Source organism: Dipodomys spectabilis, unplaced genomic scaffold (genome assembly GCF_019054845.1).
Source record: "Dipodomys spectabilis isolate Male_0828 unplaced genomic scaffold, ASM1905484v1 ptg000436l, whole genome shotgun sequence".
Classification (NCBI taxonomy): Eukaryota; Metazoa; Chordata; class Mammalia; order Rodentia; family Heteromyidae; genus Dipodomys; species Dipodomys spectabilis.
In genome coordinates this window covers 7960107-7983604 of record NW_024871113.1, presented here as the reverse complement: position 1 = coordinate 7983604, position 23498 = coordinate 7960107, and the positions used below count along the sequence as shown (strand labels likewise).

At 38.8% G+C, this 23498-nt stretch overlaps 1 protein-coding gene across 3 annotated transcripts in view; it reads left to right on the top strand.

Annotated features, from left to right (window-relative positions):
• The first annotated feature begins 3705 nt into the window (after nucleotides 1-3705).
• Gask1b (golgi associated kinase 1B) overlaps nucleotides 3706-23498 on the top strand; it is a 53999-nt gene continuing 34206 nt past the window's right edge. The window contains exons 1-3 of one of the 3 annotated variants that reach the window (XM_042668433.1): nucleotides 3759-3791; nucleotides 4148-4294; nucleotides 5098-6225. In XM_042668433.1, the coding sequence (XP_042524367.1) occupies nucleotides 5316-6225 (910 nt within the window). In that variant the 5' untranslated portion in view covers nucleotides 3759-3791; nucleotides 4148-4294; nucleotides 5098-5315. Of the gene's footprint in view, nucleotides 3792-4147; nucleotides 4295-5042; nucleotides 6226-23498 lie in introns of those variants that run through there. The other 2 variants (XM_042668435.1, XM_042668434.1) reach the window with 2 other exon arrangements.

Below are 23498 nucleotides of genomic sequence, written 5' to 3'. Positions count from 1 at the left end.
CACACTGTGAAATGAATAGCTACTTAATCACCATCACCTCTTTTATAATGATACGATGTATGTGGAAAAGTGCAAAGATCAGAAATGCAGGGCTAGTGAATTATCTCTGAATAGACAGACCTTGGTTGGTGATATCTCAGGGAAGATGAAGAGTATTTCCACAGTCCCTAGGTCTTCCCTATCACTACACACCCTCCCTTACAGGGTGGATAAGAAAGTCCTCAGGTAGTTCTAATAGGTTATACTATTGTCTTTGTGTCTCTTTTTTAAAACCTTGTTTCCCTTGTAGATCCTCTTAAGAAGAGAGAAGGAAAAAAAGAGCTTGACAAGTCAATCACAGCAAGGCCTTCTTTCATAGAGGCTCTGCATTCTTCATCATGGCCTTCAGAAGTCACACAAGTAGGTCCTTGGGCATTACATCATGGTCCATTGCCCCAGGCTGATTGGTATGTGCTCTACCAGGTACCCAGTTTGAGGGGCTAAAGGATGTATGGAGAGCTGTGCAGAGTGTGTGAAGCCTGTGATTGGGTTTGGAAACTGATACGGCTGTAGGCTCTTCAATAATCTTGAAATTCATGTAGCTTTCTCCTAGAGACACCTTGTGAACTCCTGAATAAGGAACTCCATGCAGTGCCTTCCCTGGGGATCCCTCCTGTTTAGCAGGATCTCTCTTCACCTTTTCTCTTCAGTTAATCTTTGCCCCTTTATTTCTTCCTCTGTGTCCATGGACTCATTCTCAAAAATCATAAAGACAGGTGTTACAGTATTTCAGAATCATCCTTGTACAAGGAGGAAATACTTTAGGAATGAAGTTTATTAGTCCTCCTGATCTAGCAATAATTAATAGCAATAATTAATATTTTAAGGGCACTAGGTGTGCTCACAAGCTATATGGCAAGATTATGTCAACAAGTTTTCAAATTCATTTCTTTGCTGAAGGAATTTAGCTTTGTTAAATATAAAAATAAATAAAAATTTCTTTCAAGTATCAGGTTACCTTAGACTTGAGAAATAGATTGTAGGGAAGTAGTTGGCAGTTGCTCCCGCATTTTGTGATGAGGTGTGGCCCCATCTTGTCTAGAGCTGTGGGAAAGTTGAGGATGTGGCAAAGCAGGATGACTGCCCATTGGGCCATTTATGAAGCCCAGATGAGAAAATCAGCTTGTTGATCTTTTTAAATGATGCCCTGGAGAATGGGCTAGAGGACGAGATAAACTTGGTAAATCAGAGTGCTTGCCTGATTACAGTGGGTGAGGAGGTATCAACAACCAGCCAGAGCTGATTTTACAGTGGTGTCATTGCAGTGACTGCAATGCCCACCAGAGGGCACTGTTATACACCTGGGACAGGGACAGCCTGGGAGTTTCATTTTCTTTCTTTCTTTCTTTCTTTCTTTCTTTCTTTCTTTCTTTCTTTCTTTCTTTCTTTCTTTCTTTCTTTCTTTCTTTCTTTCTTTCTTTCTTTCTTTCTTTCTTTCTTTCTTTCTTTCTTTCTTCCTTCCTTTCTTTTCTTTTTTTTTATTGTGAAAATACTGTACAGAGGGGTTACAATTACATGGGCAAGATAATGAGTACATTTCTTATCAAGCATTGTTGCCTCCTCCTTTGTTTCCCCTTCCCATTCCTTCCCATCGCCTGCACCCCCAAAGTTGTAAAGTTCGTTTTTCGACATAACAATTTGTACATCTCATTGTTGCAATGGGCAGCCAGGGAGTTTCTAAGTGGAAACAACTGTTTCTAGGCAGAGGTAAGAACTTTTTACAATCTTTCCTCCGAGGAAGACCTCCAGCCAGACTTAGTGTGGAGGAGTAGGTGAGTAGATGAGAAAAGGAAAATTTGGACAGAAGGAAAAGAATCCCAGTTCCTCTCCTTATTTTCAGTAGGTGTGGACTTGTTTTGATTTTGGTGCTAGGGAAGAACCCCAGGGCTCTGGTGTATACTAGATAAGTTCTTCATGAGTAAGCTACTCCTTTAGATCCTGCTGTGTTTTCTGATAAATCAACTGTAAGAGAAGTTCAAAGGTAGGGGTTAATTACAGCTTCTCTGGAGCCAGAAATAGAAGGATGAAGGTCAACACTGGCAAATTGAAAGACTCTCTGAAAAAATAAGCTAAAAGAAAAGAATTTGGTGTATGGCTCAGGAGATGGTCCTTTGCTTAGTAAGCATAGGCCCTGAGTTCAAACTCAATATCACAGAAACACACAGAGAGTATAGTCTAACATGCCAATTAACTTGTTATGTATATATTTTATGGCCCTTAAATGGACTGGGAAACTTAAAAAAAAAAAAAAAACCTGCTTGAGTTTTCATCAAAGGGTATGAAGAAGAACTACTTGAGCAGGTTCTACTGGGTAGTGAGTAGAATGATTTACAGAATCATTCTGATCATACACAGGAAGCCCTATTTACTGCAGTATTGGTTTTATTAATGTGTTGGCTACAACAGTAATTCCAACGCAATTCACCCATGATATTATGAAGGTCTCAGAAAGAGCAATGAAGGAGGAGAGAAAGACAGACCCATCCCATTTATTCCAAAGGCTCATTTCATCAGCACAACTTCCTTTAATTGCCACAAGAAACCTATGGGATTGATGCTATCTGGTAAACTGAGGTTTACACAGGTCCACAAGACCCCATCTAGCAAGTGAAGGAGGAACACTCAAAACCAAGATTTTTCCTTCCTCACTCACTTTGTTAATTATCGTACACTTTAGTGGTATCTGCTAGTCACTATTCTGGCTTTAGGAGGAAACAATATATTGTATCTTTCTAATAAGGAGACATTTTTGAGGTAGGAGAGTATACCAAATTTAATATGTTACCTAACTCTTATCTGCTTCCTAGGTATTTTTCCATCAAAATAACAACAACAAAAAAGTCTAGAAGCAAATCTGCTTCTTATAATTGAGCTCTGACAAAGATTTTAAAGTTGAGGTAGATATGCTGTGTGATACTTCTTACTTCTTATAATTTTGGGGGACAGTTATTCTTCTGAATATATAAATATGATGATAGAAAAAAACAACTCTTCTATGGTTTCCTTGTAAGAAGTTTGATTTTGCCGTCTAGAAATAGATAGCATGTGGCAGCATGTGCTCCGAATGTTGGAGGACAAAGATTTGATATCCAAATTGTCACAGTTTAGTTCAAGCCTAGGCTTCTGTCAACTTTAAACTTCTTTCCATGGTGTGACAGAATTTTAAAGACAATGAGAGGGCTAAGTTTAAGAGTCTGAAGTAACAGTCCCATTATAACTTTTGGCATGTCACCACTTGAATGTTTATTTCCTTCTTCTACATAGATTTCCAATTCCTGACTATTTTTGCATTGTTAAATATAGTATTATAAGGATTATACATCATATTCTAATTTCTTATCCATCTCTCAGTATCAGAACCTTCTTTCCTAATGGGGGAGACTTGTCCCTTTGGAACCATCTGGCCTTTTGACTCTATTTGCAGTGGAAGTTAGAATAAGCTGAGTGAGACCCCAAGGTCATCAGCTCCTGCCTTTGTGCCAGGACATGCAAACAACCTAGGCCAATCACTAACCTGTTTTTTAAAAACCTCCAATCAGAGAGGACCTGCGCCTGCTTTTTATGAACTGCTGCCCTGTGTGACTGTAAATGTCGTTTGCTATCTCTGTGTCTCTTATCTCACTGTGGCTGCATTTTCCTCCTCACATGAACTAACCCTTTCTTAGCTTTTGCTCTACTTCTAGGCAGGCCTTCTCTTGTCAGAATGGATGGGAGACCAGTGTCACTCTGCAAATGACCAGGATGGTAAGTAGGTTCTGGTACGCCATGTACTTGGAATGGGTGGAGGAGTGAAGTCATCTCTCATTTTACAAATTATTTATTTTTGAACTCATCCTCATCAAGCTAGGCAAGCACTCTAGATCCTGTATAATAACAGAAGATGGATATTTCTCTGTGTGTTTGCAAATGGGACACTAGAGGGCTCCCAGGGGTTAAAAACAGGCAGAAAGTTGTTTGAATGAAAACGGATTCTCTATGGCATTTGCTTTTTCAGAATTGCAAATTAAAGTTTAGTTTTTAAATCATCATTAAAAATATCTCTAATATGTCTGAAAAGTATGCACTTGCCAGTTTACAAGCAAGCATTTTACTTTTTTATCACTGGAAGGGAATTTTTAAAGCTGAGCTGAAATGTTTGCACTGTGGAACTCTTGACCATGAAAAATATGTTCTACTTACATGCCTCAGCCTTCAAAAGTTCCTTGCATTAGAGTCAGGATCACATTCTTCCCGAGCCAAGCGTGGGGCCCGCTCTGTAAGTAAGGTCGCTTATGCTCTTCTTCTGCTACTTAATGATGTGAAAAAAAAATGCAGCTGGAGGTTTGTTTCTTTAAGCTGACTTTAGTGGAAAGAAAGAAATAAAAGAGAGTTGGATTATGTGTGTGTGTGCGTGTGTGAGAGAGAGACAGAGATAGAGACAAAGAGAGACAGAAAGATATTGAAAGAATGGAGAGAGATATTGAAAGAATGTCGGAGCTTCTAAGTACTATAATTTATGGCTTTATATTTCACAAAGTTAGTGTAAGATAATGGAACATATTGTGAAAGAAGTCTGTAACATTAAGTTCAGAGAATATGGCTCTGAATTTAATGCTGATTCTTGGTACTTTTGCTCAAATAATGTAAAAATAATGTGGGATAGCTGTAAGTTGTTAAAAGATGCTCTATTTTTTGTCCTAAGTTATTTCTGAATTGTGGAAAGGAAAAGTTCAGGTTGATTAAATTTTAATGCTTTGCTTCAGAATCAAATGAGATGATTCTGGATGGAAGTCACAAAAACCTTATTTTTAAAAATGTGTGTGTGTGTGTGTGTGTGTGTGTGTGTGTGTGTGAGAGAGAGAGAGAGAGAGAGAGAGAGAGAGAGAGAGAGTGGTTTGTTTTCACGACTTTAAACTGATAACCTAGCCTACATATCTGTTTTGTTTTGGGTTTTTCAACTTTATGTCCAGTTGGGTGGTGCTATTTATGGCAGGCAAGGGTTAATTTCTTCTTTCCCCTGGCAGAGGAAACGAAATGGTTTGAGATGGTGACTCAGTAAACTGTTTCCATTCATTCCAGAACCAGCCCTCCTTTCTCCTTGGGAAGGCAGATAGGAACTTACAAGGTTTGTTGTGGTTGGTGTCAAAAACATTCCCAGCTCAGGTCACCAACCCTTGCCTTCCACCTCTGCCCCCCTGGAGAGGACACTATCGCTGAATTCAAGAAACCATGCATCATGCCAGCAGGAGCCAACTGCAGACTTTAAACTCGGTTCAACATGCGGATGCGGCAGAGAAATGACCTGTCCAGGCAAGCCAGGGCCACTCATAAACTGGCTCTTCTGCTCCCTGTGCGGCCCGAGGCTGCGGAAACTCTGGAGCAGCCGGCGACCCAGGACCCGCCGGAACCTCCTGCTGGGCACTGCCTGTGCCATCTACCTGGGTTTCCTGGTGAGCCAGGTGGGCCGCGCCTCCATCCAGCAGGGGCAGGCCGCCGAAAGGCAGCGGCCTCACAGCCTTGACAAGGCCCAGGCCTCCTTCGCTGAGATCCCCCTGGATGGGACTCTGGCCCCACCGGAGTCACAGGACAATGGGACCACCCTGCAACCCAACGTGGTGTACATTACCTTACGCTCCAAGCGCAGCAAGCCGGCCAATATCCGTGGCACAGTGAAACCTAAGCGCAGGAAGAAGTATGCGGTGGCCTCTGTGGTCCTCGCACCGGAGAAATGGGTTGGACCGTCCCTTCGGCCGCAAGAAGCTGCAAGGGCAGCCTATGCTGAAATGCCTGGGTATTCTTGGGAAGGACACCTAGCCAAGGTCGGAGAGCGCCCCTGGAGTTTGGTGCGAGGTCCTGGAGTCCGATCTGCAGGTGCAAATTTGCACCTACCCGAGACCAGGGAGAGTAACATCAGGATCTACAGCGAGAGTGCCCCCTCGTGGCTGAGCAAAGATGACATCCTCAGGATGCGCTTGCTGGCGGACGGCGCGGTGGCGGGCCTCCAGCCAGTGTCCTCCAAGAGCGGAGCCCACCTGCTGGTGCTGGAAGGGAGCACCCCAGACTCAGTACGCCGTTGCGGGCCTAGCCCCTGCGCGCTACTCAAGCAGCCCTTGGACATGAGTGAGGTGTTTGCCTTCCACCTGGACAGAATCCTGGGGCTCAACAGGACCCTGCCGTCTGTGAGCAGGCAATCAGAGTTCATCCAAGGTAACAGATTCATTCCCACGTTCCTTTCTTTGGCAGCTGTTGGGGATTTGGGTTCTTTTTCCCTTTTCCTTTACTCCTTTTTTTTTTTTCTAAGTGATTTTTCTCCACCCACGTTTGGAGAGCAGCAGCAAGTGCGAGTCTTTCCATTCTCTTGGCATTCTTTTATTTTCCCAGCCGGGGAGGGTGTGAGTTCCAGCGAAACGCTGCACTGGACATGCAAGAATGAGCCCACAGTGTATCATTTCTGCTCTTCATTTCCTCGCTGCACTTCCCAGCGGTTTATTAAATCTAATTACAGCCCATGGCAATTGGCATGATGCAGAGAGGAAGACAGGGTGGAGTCACAGAATTTGCTGGCAGTCAGGAGTCTTATTATAGGTTACTATGGACACAGAATTCCCTTCTTTGGAAGTTTTATTTTACAATTAAGATTGAAGTAAGTTATCTATTTACACTACATAGGGTCTTTTTAGGAGGCCAACAGCCAGACCATGTTCTATTCCATCATTTTGATTCTCTCTCCCTAGTATTTAACCCCTTTACTTAGCAAATTAGAGAATGGAAGCAAGAATATTTGGCACTCAGTGTACATATTGACTTGCCATATGGTGGTCAAGCTTCAAGACAATGGCTTTGGAGCTTGATTTCTGAGAATCTCTCTTGGGAGATACAGGTTTTGGTAGGTTGTAAGGTATGCAGCAGTTACAGCAGGCAGGGCAAAGTGATGGCATTGGTCTGTGGTCGTGCCTATGCCACATAAAACACATTCTGTGAATGTTGAAGCTATGCCAAGATTGGCATCCAAAATCCAGGGAGTCGGTTGCTTGTGTTGAAAGCACAATGACCCTAGAAGTTACAAATGTTACAGGTGGGCACAAGGTGCTCAAAAGGTTCTCAAAGGTCTTACCATCACCCTAAAATTTAGTCTTTTGCTTGTTGCTGGTGGCTCATGCTTCTAATCCTAGCTGCTCAAGAGGCTGAGGTCTGAGGATCATGGTTTGAAGCCAGCCTGGGCAGGAAAGACCATGAGACTTTTATCTCTAATTAACCACCCAAAAAGCAGGACCTTCAAGTGGAGTTAAAAAAAAGTTGGAGTTCAAGTGGTAGAGTGCTAGCCTTGAGCCAAAGAAGCTCAGAGACTGTGCCCAGGCCCCGAGTTGAAGCTCCAGAGCGCTCTCTCTCTCTCTCTCTCTCTCTCTCTCTCTCTCTCACACACACACACACACACACAATTACACAATTAGCATTTCAGAGAGATTTCCTGGGATGGGTGAGTTAAAGCTCTTGGAGCTTCTAGAGAACATGCCACTTTTCCATTGGCTTTGAGATTATAATCTAGTTTTAGAATGGGTACTGCTTGACACACCAGTTATTTATATAGGGCATTCTTTCCTTATTCTGGTTCATGTCTAAGTGCTCTAGATTCACAGTGATGTTTTGATGTCTCAGATTCATAAAGCATGCCAATGTTAGAAAGCCCCTTGAACCTTTAATCTGATGTTGGGAAAAGCACTCACTGCTAAGCACATTACTGAATAATGGGCTTATAGAGTTCATGTAAGCATGGGCTCCTAAAGCTTTCACAGTGATGGTATGAGGTAGGCATTATTACTGTTTTCATTTAGTATTTAGAAAACTGAGGCTTATTGATGCAAAGTCACTGGCACCAATTGTCATAGCTGGTAAATGGCCTAGAATATTTCAGAAGCAGAAGTCTTGTTAACCAGCGGATTTAGGTAAGTATGTACCTGATTATCCCAACAGTACCATGCATGAGTGATAGCTCATTGGGACAGGCATTGGTTACACAGGTGTTCATGGAGCTGTCCTGGCTCAGTAGGACAGAGGTCTCTCCTGAGTTATTTTTCTTTACTTTCATGTCATAAAGGATACAGAGAAGAGAAAGTGGTATAGCTTGAGGCAGAGTACTGTAACATCTTCTTTGAGCTTTCTTAGGATGTTGGGAAAAATTCCAAGTAGCAATTAAGATCATGAGCTCTGGAGCTGGACTGCCTGGCTCTGAATTCACCAGCCATGTTATCTGGAAATGTTGCAATGTTTTTCCTCTCTCAGTTTCTTCCACTTGAAAAGACAATACTGTCTCCCTCACCAGGATGGCTGGTAGTTGGTACATGGAAAATACCGCTGACTCAAAGATTGGACTAGTTTTGTTAACTACACTAACCTCATGAAATACCAACCATATGGAGTTGAGTTGGAATGGGTGGCTCAGTGATCACTGGGCAAAAATCTTTTAGCCTTCAATCCCCAGTGATCATTTTTTTCATAAAAAATCCATGGCTGAATCTCTAGTCTTCTGATTGCTTAATTAAGTTTGCAATCTTGTTACCAGTATTCCTCTTAGATAATTATTTCTTTGTTCTCAATCTCCAGAGTAAAGATTTAGAATAAAGATTTGAATTTGAAGGAGGGGGAGTAGAATCTCAATATGGCCTGAGTGTTCCTCTTCCCATTCTCCTCCAAATGGTGATGGAAAGGAAGCAACAGGGCCAAAAGTATTTGGACTCAATATGATGGATTAAATCTGTAAAGTTATATCACATTTCTATATCTTCATTTGTTTTTCTTTTATTTATTTTTTTGTTTCTCTTTGATACCTCCTCTCATTTAGTTACTTGCTTATAAAGCCAAGTCTTATCAGGAACCTAAGAAACATGTATTTCTGAACACTCAATACAATTATATACATGCAGATTATTATACTAGTATGCAAAGTGTGCAAATAGAGTAGCTCTAGTTATGATATGGATAATCTTACAATCTCAGTAGCTCTTTCTGTCTACTTATTTATAACCTTTTCTTGCCCTGTGACTTTTTTATCCTAATTTCCTCAAGAATGTGTTTCTTTTTCCTTCTTGGACCATAAAATTGGTCTCCTAGTTTGAGCTTAGCTTTATTTGGACTGTTCTCTCAACCCAACAAGGTAATAGATCTTACCTACTAACCTGGATTCTCTTTCTGGCTCATTCCTATTATCACATTATACATATCTGCATTGTAATCATTGTCTAATCATCTTTTCCTTTTCTCTATAATCCAGGTGTAAGGAAGCAGAGATATTTTTTGTATTCTTTATTGTATTTGCTATGTCAGGGTCCTAGTAAAGAATTGAGCACATGGTAGGCACTTTGTAAGTCAAATAACTGTAGGGATGCATTCTCAACCCGTGTCACTAATACTTAAGTAATTATACTGTATTTGCTCCTCTTCTCCACGACTTAGAAGCACTATCCTTTTGAGTGTTACATTCAGACTAGAATTTCTCCTGGAGGTTCTCATAATGAGGCAGTGATAAAACTTGTGACTGTAATAAAATTTGTTTTGGAAGCATCTCTACAACACACATAATGATGTTTATAGAGCTTATTCTTGTGAAGCCCATCGTCAGTGTGGTCTGTTTGGCATTACTCTGTAGTGCAATTTGACAATGGGTTTTCTGACAAATAATAGGATTTGGTTTAGGTATGTGTTTCTCTGGTGGTGTGGCTTAGTCTTGAAATACAACTTTTAACAAAAAATGGAGAGGAATAGCTAGTAAATCTTTTAAGTAATCTGTTTCAAATGTTCTATATCTGTCTCAAATGATCTATCTACCTACCTATCTATTTATCTATCTATCTACCTATCTATCTATCTATACATAGATCTATATAGATATCTATGCGTCTATATCTGTATATCTTTCTATATCTATAGCCATACAGACATATAGATATCTATGTATCTGTATCTACATCTATATATCCATTATAGCACTATCTATCTATCTATCTATCTATCTATCTATCTATCTATCTATCTATCTATCTATCTATCTATCTATCATCTGTGTGTCTAGGACTGCACACAGATGCAGGCTCTTTTCTCAGTGGGAAAATGACTTCAGCCATAGCTAGGACTTCCTCAATGTTTCGTTATACCAGGCACCATTCTGTTCTAAGAACTTTGTTTCCTTTATCTCATTACTAAAATTCTTACTAAAATTCTAGAGGTGTATCCAGGTGTCATAGAGCCTGGGACTCTGACAGATATATAATGGACATGGAAATTGAGATCCAAAGAGAGAGTAGTTAGGTGCCTTGCTTGAAGTCACACAGATTGCCTGCAGACAAGAGGGATGCAAGAGATGCAAAGGGAGATTCAAGAGAAAATCAAACACTGTGATCTGAATGATTCTCTTGCCCTCTATCTCTCAGGTGAAGCTCTGTTGATTCAGTTTGAAGATAAAAGAATCTTTTTTTTATTACAGATGGCTTTGATTTACAATGTTGATAAATATCAGAAGTTGAAAATACATCCAATATACAAACTTACCAAATATCACAACTTAGTTCAAGCTATCTTAAATATGATCAGGTATTTTACAGAAACATTTACATTAGCTTACAGTTGGGCAAAGTCATCTAACACAACCTCTTATAGCTTTATAGTTAAATCTCATAACAGGTTAGAATAATGTATATATGATAAGCTACAAAATATAAAACATATATTAAAAATAAACAAAACTCTAGCCACACAGCATGCTATAGAGTATAGGTTGTGTACCCTCCTGATTATATCACTGTGATCATTCACTGTTAGGACATGGTATTATAGAAGAGTAACACAGCATTGTGCAGATATCACTAGCCCAGGGGCTGGGAAGGTGGCTCAGAGGTAGAGTGCTTTCCTGGCATGCATGAGGCCCTGGGTTCAATTCCTCAGAATCACATAAGCAGAAAAAAAACCTGGAAGTTGCCCTGTGCCTCAAGTGGTAGAGTGCTAACCTTAGCTGAAGAGCTGAAGGACAGTGCCCAGGCCCAGAGTTCAGGCCTCACAACCAGCAACCCCCCCCCCACTCCCCCAAAAAAACAAACAAAAAACCCCACTAGCCCAACAAAAGATTAAAACTCAAATTCTAAGTTCTGTTTCTATTGGATTCTTCCACACCATTCTAAAGCTGAAAAGTGAGTTGAACTAAGGTATCTTGAAGACCTTCCACATGCAGCAAATCTTCAGAGATGCTGTTAAATGGTCAAGCTAATATGGGTGGCCTGATCATCACACGCATTAGCCCAGTGACTCTGGAATGAGATCCTGGTGGTCTAACAATTAATTCTAAGTGATTATCTTTGAATACCAAAGATATATTTGAAGTTGGTAAGTTAACCAGTATTACATGAATACCACTAAGATATCCAAAGTTATGCTAGAAAATGAGAAGGGTCCACTTTGGGAATGGCAAGTTCATGAGTATTTAGATAGTGTACAGCAATATTAAATGTAGCAGTCATCCTTGGTGCAGATTCTCATACTGTGCATATCTGTGAAGAGGTTCAAACATAAAATACATTATCTGGATTTTTAAAAAAAATAATTTGTTTTTGCTGTAAGGTCAGCAAAATCTTAAACAAAATATGTATGAAGTTCACTGTTATATACTACATAAGCCTATAATTTTTTTTTCTGGTACTTGGGCTTGAAGTCAGGTGCCTCTTGCAGGCTCTGCTGGTCTCTACCAATTGAGTCATACCTCAGCATTTTTCTGGTTAGAGATGGACTCTCAGGTTTTTCTAACCCAGCTGGCTTTGGACCATACTTTTTGAGTAGCTAAGTTTGCATGTGTGAGCCATGAAACTCTGCTCCACACTAATTTTGATGTCTTTGTCCATTATACTTCAAAACAATTCTAACAGATATTACTGTTGTTTTGAATAGGGAAATTCTGGGGCTCAGAGTGGTTATAAAAGTTATCTTGTATAACCTAGCTATTGAGCAGTGGAATTAACATCTCTATATGTTGCTTCTTTTAGCCCAGATATCTGTCATATACACATTGGCAAAATTATGAGTTACTGACAAATTTTAGCATGCTAGTTTCTGCTATTACTGCTTATGCCAACATTCCTACTTAATTTTATTTCAGGAATCTTACTTTGATAATATTTCCATTAAAGGAAAGTTGTAATATACCATTCTGAGCACTTGAGTGCTCAACACTTAACAAATTTTCCAATGATCAGCCAATCTTATTTGCCTTTTTATTCTTATAAGAGTCTCAGAGCCTTCTAAAAGGCACTGATGTTGTGTGGTGATGATACATTTATATAACCTTTTTGAAGAGCATATTTTCAATATTTATCTAGAGTAAGGCAAAAAAGATATGTTTTTGTGAAGTCAAGAGTGTAAGAAAAGAAAATCCAGTACACAAGTGTGTTCTTTGATTTAGTAGTTCTGCCTGAGCTTCCTTCATAATGCCCACTGTAATGTGAATGGATATCAAGGGACATCATTTTGGTAGCATTTAGGCATCGTCCTATTTTTCATGCCCAGCGTGGAAGATGAATTATGCATGTTTTATTTTTAGGATTCTGCTTTATTGCACCAGAGCTGTCATACTGAATCAAGGTAGCCTAGTTCTGGGGTTTCTGAAGGCAGGCTGTTGAGATGACAAACTGCAGGCACCCCACACAGTTCCATTTAAATTCATTGTAGAGCCCAAATTCCTCACTGTTTTTCAGCTTGCGTTGCCTCTTCTCATTAGATAGCAGGAGAAGTGGGGTCTGTTTGTCATATTTTCCAGTATACTCAGACAGCACTATGAGTTCTAAGAGATGCTGTGCTAGATGAGGAAGCAAAGATGGCATCTTTGCAACTGTATCCTTCAGGCTGTCAGATAAATGTGAGGGTCTATTTGCATAGTTTTTTTCTTGCGGAAAATTTTTTTTTCCCCTGCTGATATGGGGTTTTAATTCAAGGTCCTATACTTACTCAGCTTGCTTGCTCACAGCTAGTCCTCTACCACTTGAGCCACATTTCTAGCCCAGCTTTTTGTGATTCTATTAGAGATGAAGTCTCTTCCCTGGGCTGGCTTCCAAATATGATTTTTCAGACCTCAGCTTTCTGAATGGTTAGATGAGGCATAAATAAGCCACTTGGTGGCTGGACCTTGAACACAATTTTGAGGGCAATTCTGATGCACCTATAACTTGGAAATACATTGCCTTCCAGACTGTACAAATCTTTGACATATCTTTAAATTTTCTTCAAAAACATTTAATTGGGAGCATATAATCATATTTTATTTTGAAATTTTAGACTGAAAGTACATTGTATTCTTTATTAGAGAAGCCCTGAGGATATTTCTTTAAGAATCACTTTGAATTGGTCAGCCTGATACTTGCATTCATTCAGTGAACAAAAGTTTACTGAGCTTGAATTCTAAGCAGCATTGTGCTATAGTGTCTCTTGTTTGCTCACTACGTACCTTCTCTGGCCCCCTGCAGGACCTGGCAACTGACAACTTTTTTGGTGTTTCTGGTGTTTCTTCCTTGATCCTGTATATGGTTGGTATAGAAGAGGCCTTGAATGGTTGTTGCAGTGTAAAGCATGCATGTGCCTTAACTCCATGTAATCTTTTCCCATCCATGGAATATTTCTCTTTATCCTTTAGCAAGTAGTTATTAAACACCTACTATATGCCAACCACTCTTTTAGTCATTGAGGCTGTATCAGTGATCAAAGCTGTCCAGAATCCCCATCCATGTGGAACTGATGCTAGTGGGTGCCCTGAAAGTTTGGAAGCCTGGAGATAACTGTGGTTGATTGCAGACTTCCTTAGCACTTTCTGATCTCCACACCATACCATCTCCATGGTAGCTAAAGCTGCTGCAGCTCTGGTTTGGTCTAATAACCACACAGGTATGACTGGACTAGACAGTCCTTCTTTCTAACTCAGCTAATTGGCTCCTATTTCACCTTTTAGTCCAATTTGGGTATCTCCATTCAATTCAATGGCATTTACTTTTATGTGTGAAGCATGGGCCTGGCACTGGGGAAGAGAGCTATGTGGTTAAGGGTCTGGACTGGCAGAAAAGATATCCCCACTTTGAATCCTGTTTCTGCTATTTGCTGCTGTGTGATCTGGGTTAACTTAACCAATCTCTTTGTGTCTTATTTTTTTCTCTAGTGTTATTGGGATGATGATAAAATAATGATGATGAAGGTGGTAATAGCACTTACCTTAGACTTGTCATAAGAATTCAGTTGAGGGGCTGGGAAGGTGGCTCAGTGGTAGAGCGCTTGCCTTGCATGCCTGAGGCCCTGGGTTCGATTCCTCAGCATCACATAAGCAAAAAGAAAAAAGCTGGAAGTGGCCCTGTGGCTCAAGTGGTAGAGCACTATCCTTGAGCTGAAGAGCTAAGGGACAGCACCCAGGCCCAGAGTTCAGGCCCACGACCGGATCCCCCCCCACCAAAAAAAAAAAGAATTCAGTTGATGTATATACCACAGTGCCTCCAACCACAGAGTAGTACTCATAAATAGCACTTTTTTATTTTCAATCAATTTCTAAGCTGATTTAGTTCTCTGTGATATATGATTTTTTTAGATTTTAGTTTATCTAGATATTGATAAATAAATGGGCACCTAAAAATTGGAGACTATATTGAATCATAGCAATAACTTTCATTCATGGAGTACGACACACTTTCATTCTGTATATCCTTAATGCAGATTTTCGGTGAAGAAACTGAGGCCCAGAGAATAGCAAGTCTTCTGGGTAGTATGCTTGAGGCTGAGGATGGGCATAGGTTGGAGGGACTCAGTAGTATCATTCTTCATCACTGTGACTTGCTTCACTTTGACTGGCTCCTATGAATGCAGCCTGGGGCTTTCTCCATCACTCATGATCTAGACTATAACCCGCCTAACGTTGAAATATGGTTCCTGCACGTAACTATGATGTCTCAAGTTTTTCCTTTTCCATAACAGTGTCTTGGGTTGGGCAGTGAGAGGCAGTGGTGTTTCCCCCATCTGCCCTCAGTATACCCAAGTCTCACTGAAATATGGACACTTGGAAGTGAATTGTTATTACCTGGACAGAACAAGGGCCTAGAAACCTTTTCACATCCTTGGAACTGCTTCAATCTCTCTGAATTCATTTATAGTATGAACATTGAGATTAAAGATTACTAGGAGATCACATCAAATACATTTTTTATTTTGAGTCCATTTTGATCTCACAGAGCTCCCAGATTGGACAAGAGTCAGTTAAGTAGACTTGCTGCATAAGCAGCATAGAATAAATACCTCAATTAGTATATTTTTACGAGAAAAGAGAAAGAGAGGGAATTTGTCTTAGACTGCACTAATAGGCGAGTGGATTCAGAAATTATAAAAACTATCTGAAGAAATAATGCCCTAATTGACTCTTAACAGGTAAAGTGGGAGAAAAATAAGAGAAGGGTAACAAGTTCAACAAGTAATGTACTCACTACCTTGTGTAGGTAACTGTAATCCCTCTGCATCTCACCTTGACAATAAAATTAAGCTTAAAAAAGTCACTGTGAGTGGAGTGTGAAACAGGAAGGGTAAATAGAGTAGATATGAAGCACTTAGGAGGTAGAATATGTTCAGGAAACTGCAAATAGATGAGGATATGGCTCGAGATAAGTCTATGGTCAGTGGATATTGAGCATCGCTTTATCTTGCAGACAGTGGTGATAGCTGATGAAGACTAGACGTTATGTAGTTGGCCCTGTGATGTGAGATTACTCTGGTTAGGTATTCATGGCTCCTTTAGCTACATCAATAAACATAGAATCACTCCAGGCTGGGTAACCTGAGTGTGATTAAGACTTTATCTGTACAATGAGATTGTTGCTGGAGTCTGGCACAACTGAGAATTCACATCTCATTCTTATTTTTTTAAATGGAATATAGAGACAGGAAGAGTCTAGGAGTTTCCATTTATATAACTGAAGTCCAGGGCAGACCTAGAAAGTAGAAATTTCTGCCCATTAGTCAAAGGTTCAGAACAAAGAAGGACATTGTTTTTAACAGCAGAACTGGTCATTAAATTGTTGAGTAGTTCCTGATGGAGTCACAAGACATTCTTCCTTCCTACCTCCTCAGCTTCTAACTTTTGCGGAAATGTGATAATTTTAACTCAACCCAACTTAGAGGAAGATAAACTATGATGTAGAAAATATTTGTACAAGTAAAAAAGCTTACTTTCATTTGAAAAAATATATTCTAGACTGCAAAGTAATCTATTGCTTCTCTAATTATTACTAAGTTTAGTCAATTGATTATCATATAAGTTTGGTGGGGTTCAATGGGACATTTTGATATATATGTGTATATATATTTATAGTGTGTAATGATTAAATCATGCAAATTAACTCCATCCACCCACATATTTAGAGTTTCTTTATTATGAAAGCATATAAAATCTTTTTAAGTAGAAATATACAATGGATTACCCTTTATTACAGTTGTTATATAGAGCAATAGATCATTATATATAATTCCTCATTTCTTCAGAATAAGAAGGAAATAATAAGGAAACAAAATAAGGAAATTTAACTGAAACTGTGCACTTAAAAATATATTCAGGATTGAACCCACAGTTTCACACTTGCTAGTCAAGCACTTGACTTTGAATATGACTTTAATTTTGTTTTTGAGATGGGATGTTGATAACTTTGCCTGAGCTGGCCTCAATCTTAGGATCTTCTTATATCCATTTCTGGAGTAAGAGGATTATATATCATATACACACTACCATATTTAACTTCTTTATTATGCCTTTTAATAGACATTTCCCTTTTACTTGTTTATCCTCCTCATCCAGGCTCTGGTAACTATGCTTTTATTCTCTAGTTTGGTTTTCTTTTAATACCAGTTCTATAGCTTGAACTCAGGGCGTGAGCGCTGCCCTTGAGCTTTTCCCCTTGCTTTTCTCTCAAGGCTAGTTAGTGCTTTGTCACTTGTATCACTTCTGACTTTTTTGGTGGTCAATTGTAGATAAGAGTCTCATGGACTTTCCTGCCTGGGCTGGCTTCAAGCCCACATCCTCAGATGGCAGCCTCCAGACTATCTGGGATTACAGGTGTGAGCCCATGGTCCCCACGTAGTTCCCCTTTTTTAATATTTCATATATAACTGAGATTACATACTATTTGTCCATTCTGTTATTTTATTTAACATAATATCCCCTACATTAATCCTTTTAGTCTCAAGTAATAGCGTTTCTCCTTTTTATAGGCTGAATAGCATTCCATTATTTGCATTTTAATCTGATTGTGTATACATAGCTCACTTTCTTCACCCATTGATCAAACAGTGGGTGCCATTTACTACTATAACTTGGCCATGGTAAATGAGGCCTCAATGATCATGGTAGCTCAGATATCTCTTCAGCATATTGTTTTCAAGTTCTCTGATTTTTACCTAGCAATGGGCTTACTAGACTGTATATCCAACTTTTATTATTCCTCTGTTTTCTGTAATGAATTTACATTTTCCTAATAGTTAATGAAGTTTCTCTTTTCCTTACATAGATAAAAAGAAATTTATCTATACTATTTATGATAATAGCCATTCTAACATGTATAAAGGAATTTGTCACTGCAATTTCAATTTGCCTACAAATTGATTTTTTTTTTTTTTTTTGGGTCCGGTCGTGGGGCCTGAACTCTGGGCATGGGCGCTGTCCCTCAGCTCTTCAGCTCAAGGCTAGCATTCTACCATTTGAGCCACAGCACCACTTCCGGCTTTTTTCTTTTTGCTTATGTGGTGCTGAGGAATCGAACCCAGGGCCTCGAGCATGCAAGGCAAGCGCTCTACCACTGAGCCACCTTCCCAGCCCCTACAAATTGATTTTTAAGACAAATCATTTATAGGTTTTATATTCAAGACTTGGTTGGTTCTGTTGACCCTAGATTCTAGATTCTTAGAATCTAGATATTAGAACTATAGAATCTAGATTTTTAGATGTTAAGAATGTAAAATGTTGCCTCTACATACATCTTCCACCTGAAAGATCATGAAACTTTATGTAGATTTATTTATTTTAAAGATTTTTAGTTTTTTTGTTTTGTTTTGATTCACCCTCAAACCTTCCAGGTATATTTGCAAGTACTCTTTGTGTCTCTAAGAGAACTCAGTGCCTTAGCAGAACAGTTGAAAACACTCCTCAGGTCCTGTAGAGACCAGTTGGTGGTCTTTGAAATATATTGAACAATTGTAATTCCTTTCCTTACTATCTTACCCTACTTTTGGTTCCCTCTCAGCAGAAGTTATCTTTTCCTTGTGAACCATTGCATCTAATTGCCTTCCTGAGGCACAACATTTCTTGATCTCTTTGTTTTAAGCCGAGATCTCAGCTAGATCTTCACTGGTCCCTTCAAAGCACCCATTCTCTTTGCAAACATTTACAGGTTCTACTAAATGCTGAGCCTTCAAGACTCAGATCTTCCCTTGGGCTGGGGCTTTCTATAGTCTCCATTTTTAGTACATATCACTCTAAATTCTTTCCATCCAAGCAAAAATTAGGGCCCAAATAGATACAAATAATAGGAGTGCTTGCAAACACTTCTTTAATGAATTAACAATGTGAATTAGCATGTGAATTAACTATTTAAAATCCTGAGTACATGTAAAATTGCATCTGATTTTTCAAAGTCACTTATTTTTGGATCCTGTAGGTAATCCTGAATTTCTGCTCTGCCTACTCTCTTGCTTACCAATGTGTACATTGGTCCACTTCAAGCCAAGAGATTTGGCCTGCTTTTTCTCATCAGTCTATTATTTCTTAATTGTCCTACTAAGATGAACACTGAAGAAAAATAGAGCTAATAGTACTTAAGGAGTCATTAATATCCAGATTTTTGTGATACTATGGAGCTGCATGAGCATTAGCAATTACCTTTTGCAATGGGAAGACTGTAATATATATGTTTGCTGTTACTCTCTTGCTGCCAGTTGTTTTGTTTCTCTTACCAAAGGTATCCCACAAGGTTTGACTGGCCTTGGTTTTCTTTAGTGAGTTTACAGAGTTGTTTTAATGAAGGGTTCTGAGCTGGTTTATCACTTTGTTTTATTTATCTTATTTACAAGGAGTTTTGGAATTTAGTCAATATGGTAAAAAGGACTTTTAATTTCTGAGCTCAGGACATTTTTGCTTATTTTTGCTTACTGCTGATTACAATCAGACATTCACAGCTCCATCCAGTATTCTGTGTTCACCTCTAATTCAGCAAAGCCAGTGGGCCAATGTTAGAATGAATGGCAGACACTTAATTCATCGAGACAAAGGAGATTGTGTGAAGCATACCTTCCTGCTTAAGTTTTATATTCATTGTTTCAAAAGAATGGTCCTCTTTGTACTTTTAAACAAAAACAAAATGACGAGAAATATACAGATATTGGGCAAAAGTTTTTCTGGCAAGTCTTATTTTTTAAGAGAGCCATATAACCTTTAATTCACATGAACACCCACATATCTTTTAAAACCTGCTTTCTCACCACTCTGACAGTCAGAATTTTATGTCTTCACTGTTAAATTTCTCTGGAGAGCACAGTACTGCATCATTTTGACAAAGTGGAATGTGAAGAGATGAATTCGTCTCTGAAACACTTCAGGGTAAGTTGCTTTAACCAGGCTCCTGTGTTCAGAGGTTATTTTTTTAATGCCATCATTTCATATCTATCAAATTTCATTTAATTCTTTTTAAAGCTGGAGAAATATATATAATGAAATTCTCCTCATAGTGGTACTCGAAGCTTGCTCTGAGTTTTGGAGCCACAGTGACTATTGTGATCATTTTCAGGGCTAGACATGGCATCCAGGCATGGCAAGACCTCAGAAGGAACACAGGAAGGAGGCCTTGCCATTCAGGGCTGTATGGGTATTACACTTCCCTACTTTCTTTGTATTTTCTGGAAATCCCCTTTCCTAACATGCACAGATCTGCTGGGCAGGAAATAGCATCTTTACTTGGTATTCAGTATTCTCATTGCTAGATGACTATGGAAAAAAATACAATCATTCCTATCAGCCACCATCATTGGCAATTTGAGAATCACCTTTTAATTATGGATAGAAAATAAGCCATTTGTACAACTTGAGTTACTAAAGTAGAGAAAAGGTAAGAAAAATAGAGTCAATTACTAGGCTAGAAGGAGTTCTAACATATAAGCCAAGATAGCACATTATTTAGCTTTAGTTTATGAACTGAAGAGTTTCTACAATTTTAAATGAGTGACACTTGAAACTGACATGAAATTCAATTTTCAGTGGTCATAATGGAATACTACTGGGTTAGTCACAACCAATTAGTTATTGTCTGCTACTGTATTGGTGCTTACTGACATGGAAATAGGTAGTCGCACAGTTAAGGGCTCTGAAGAAGGCTCCGTGGCTCTCAAAACTTAAAATAGTTGAAGTTGCCCTTTACTGAGCTTGCTCACCATGGTGCTACATTCCTACATCACAATTATTATCTTACAATATAAAATGTGTTTGTGATATATTTAATGAAGGAATTCTGACAAACTATATATATGTATGCATGTATATATATATAAACAGTATGTACAAGAATTATACAACTATTGCTTTTTTTCCCTGATAGAAATATAATCACCAGGAGGAAAAAAGGCACTTATTTACAAATTTAAGCTTCAGGTTCTAGATAATTTCTGTCACATAGTAGTTGTTTAATAAGCAACAAAGATCAGTTAAAGACAGATACATTATGTGACATATATGTTGTTATAGTCATTATACAATGCTGCCAGAGCTCTCCAGTGGCGTGGGTTAAGAGTATTGTTTATATGTTGACTTCTCTTTATATTTTTCTCCCTTTAACAATGAAAGGGATACATGAAAACATTATAATTACATATTAGGGAAGTATATGTGTTTTGTTAACATATGGGCTTTGTATAATATTTAGATCAGGTTTAGCATATATGTCATACCTGCCACAGCACCACAGAGTGGATAACATTAAGTACTGCAGAGTTCAAAAAGCCAGATGAAAGCATCCTGAAAGTTTTCATCATGCAAGTATGATAAGGGTTTAAGTGCATGGTATCATTTAATCCTAACACACGAGCTCTTGTTATAAAGCTAAGAAGGAACATTAATATAACTCAAAAGATCTTGTTGCTTCCATAGTCTGAGCTGAGCTCAAACTAAATGTTAGCTGTATGTCTAAGTTTCTACAGGCCATTTGCATAGATGTGAATAGCTGAGGTAAGAAACAGCTGGAAGTAAATATACAAATAATAGAACGATTTATTAATTATCAATGATTTTGATTTTCTGTGCTATGCATTTTGTTTTTCCATATTTCTTTTTTTTGGGGGTGTCCAGTTGTGGGGCCTGAACTGTCCCTCAGCTCTTCAGCTCAAGGCTAGCGTGCTACCACTTGAGCCATAGCACCACTTCTGGCTTTTTTTTTTTTTCTGCTTATGTGATGCTGAGGAATCGAACCCAGGGCCTCATGCATGCAAGGCAAGCACTCTACCACTGAGCCACCTTCCCAGCCCTTCCATATTTCTTATAATGAAAAGATTTACTTGTAATTATTTTTACAAGGGAACAAATGCTTCTAAAGAATGGGAAAATAGCCCAGGAATTTGTGATTGTTCTTGGACAGCATTTTCTTGTACCTCTGGGGATTTTCTGTAAATTACCAAGGGAACCATGATGTCTTGCCTATTCTGTGCATTAATATATGCTTTTGAAATTCAATATTAGCGTTAAGGCCCCGTTGAATACTTTTAAACCCTAGGAATCCAAAATACTATTCATGTAAACTTTGGCCCAAAGACATTGATATATAGCTTTCTTGAATTTTACCTGAATGTGTTCTTTCTTTCTCTCTTTCTATCTCCCTCCAATTTTCCCTCCCATGTTCTCTTTCTTTTTAACTGGCATAGTATTTTGGGTATACACATTTATCACAATTTTATATCTAATAGAAATATTTAGGACCATCCTAGATAATTTAGTAAAATGAATTTATAAAAATAAGTAGAAAGGAGAGAGACAGTACAAGTAAAATTCTCTAGTGCTGATTCAAGTTTCTTCCTTTATTTTTCTCTTAATTATGCCAGCGAGTGTAACATATTTTGCATGATCCAAAGGACTTCACACATACCCTGGCTCAAATTGCAAGATGAAAAGGAGAACAAGTTCTCTTTTGAACAAAACTGAAATGGGGTGTTTAGAATGATTAGATGAATGCTAGTAAAATGATTGTGATTAGTGTGTCACCAAATTCAAGTATGGTTAGAGAAGATGACTGTTTCCTGTAGATAAGAACTCCACAAAAAGCAAGCAAGAAGGGAAGTGAAATAAGTTTCAAGGAAACATTGAAGAAGGCTGTAGACTGAGAACATCTGAGGCTTCTTCCAAGAGCTGCTAAACATTCTTGAGGCATGTCTAGACATTCCAGTTGTAATTTCAGAGGACTGTGTTGTTCAGGCCTGTTCGGAATGAGTTAAGTGGGCCTTTCAGATCTTTGTAATGTAGCTGTTCCTTTTCTTATATTTTCAAGATCATCAGTCCAATTTTTAATTTGTGAGCAAACTGCTGAGTACTCCCTCAGTGCCTTTATTTGGAAGAAATTGGGGCTTGAGAGTAATGTTGATATTCAGCCTAAAGTGATGTTCAGTGGGCCCCATCATGGTCTTTCTTGTTATAAGGACTTTAATCAGGCTTGTCATTCTTTACACAGTTTTGCAATAAAAGACATTGCATTGCTAAACTCTCAAGAGTGAGACAAAAAGCAATCTGAGCGACAACAAATTTTAAAACACATTATCCATGCACATGAAGTTGAATAAGTGACATTTGCTAAGTACACTTTGTGAAGTTGTGTGTGAATACATTTTCCTCAGAGCACCATTGTGCTTGTGTGGTTTCTATTAGAGAAGAAAATCAATCTGGGACTGCTCCTCTTCTTTGGAGATTACAGTTATTGGTATGAACCATACAATTTCTCTTTGAAATCATGATTTCTAAAAATCCTTTTCCCCCCTGATATTTTAATGTGGCCTCAGGAAATCAGACAGCTGTTATTACAGATATAGAGCAACTCCACTCAGACATTGAATAGACAATAAAAGTCTGTATTCTTTCCTTTTTTTGTAGTGGCTGCTTTTAGATGTGGAATAAAACCACATTAACTATATTACGTTGCTATTGATGGTTAGTAGCCTATTCCTGCCACATCTATAAATTGTCTTATTAAAAAATTCATTGTTTATAGTAACTTTCCACTTTATAACACTACAGCAGAATTACTGTTAAGGTATTCAAACATTCACAAGACCATGAAACATGTCTATCAATCTCTTGCACCAGATAGGTGAGAGAGTGCGGCTGCGGAGGAGTGAGTGACCTGCCCAAGGGCAGGTGTGCAGTCCATAGTATCACCTGCTCACATTATGTTTGCTTTTCTGCTTCCACA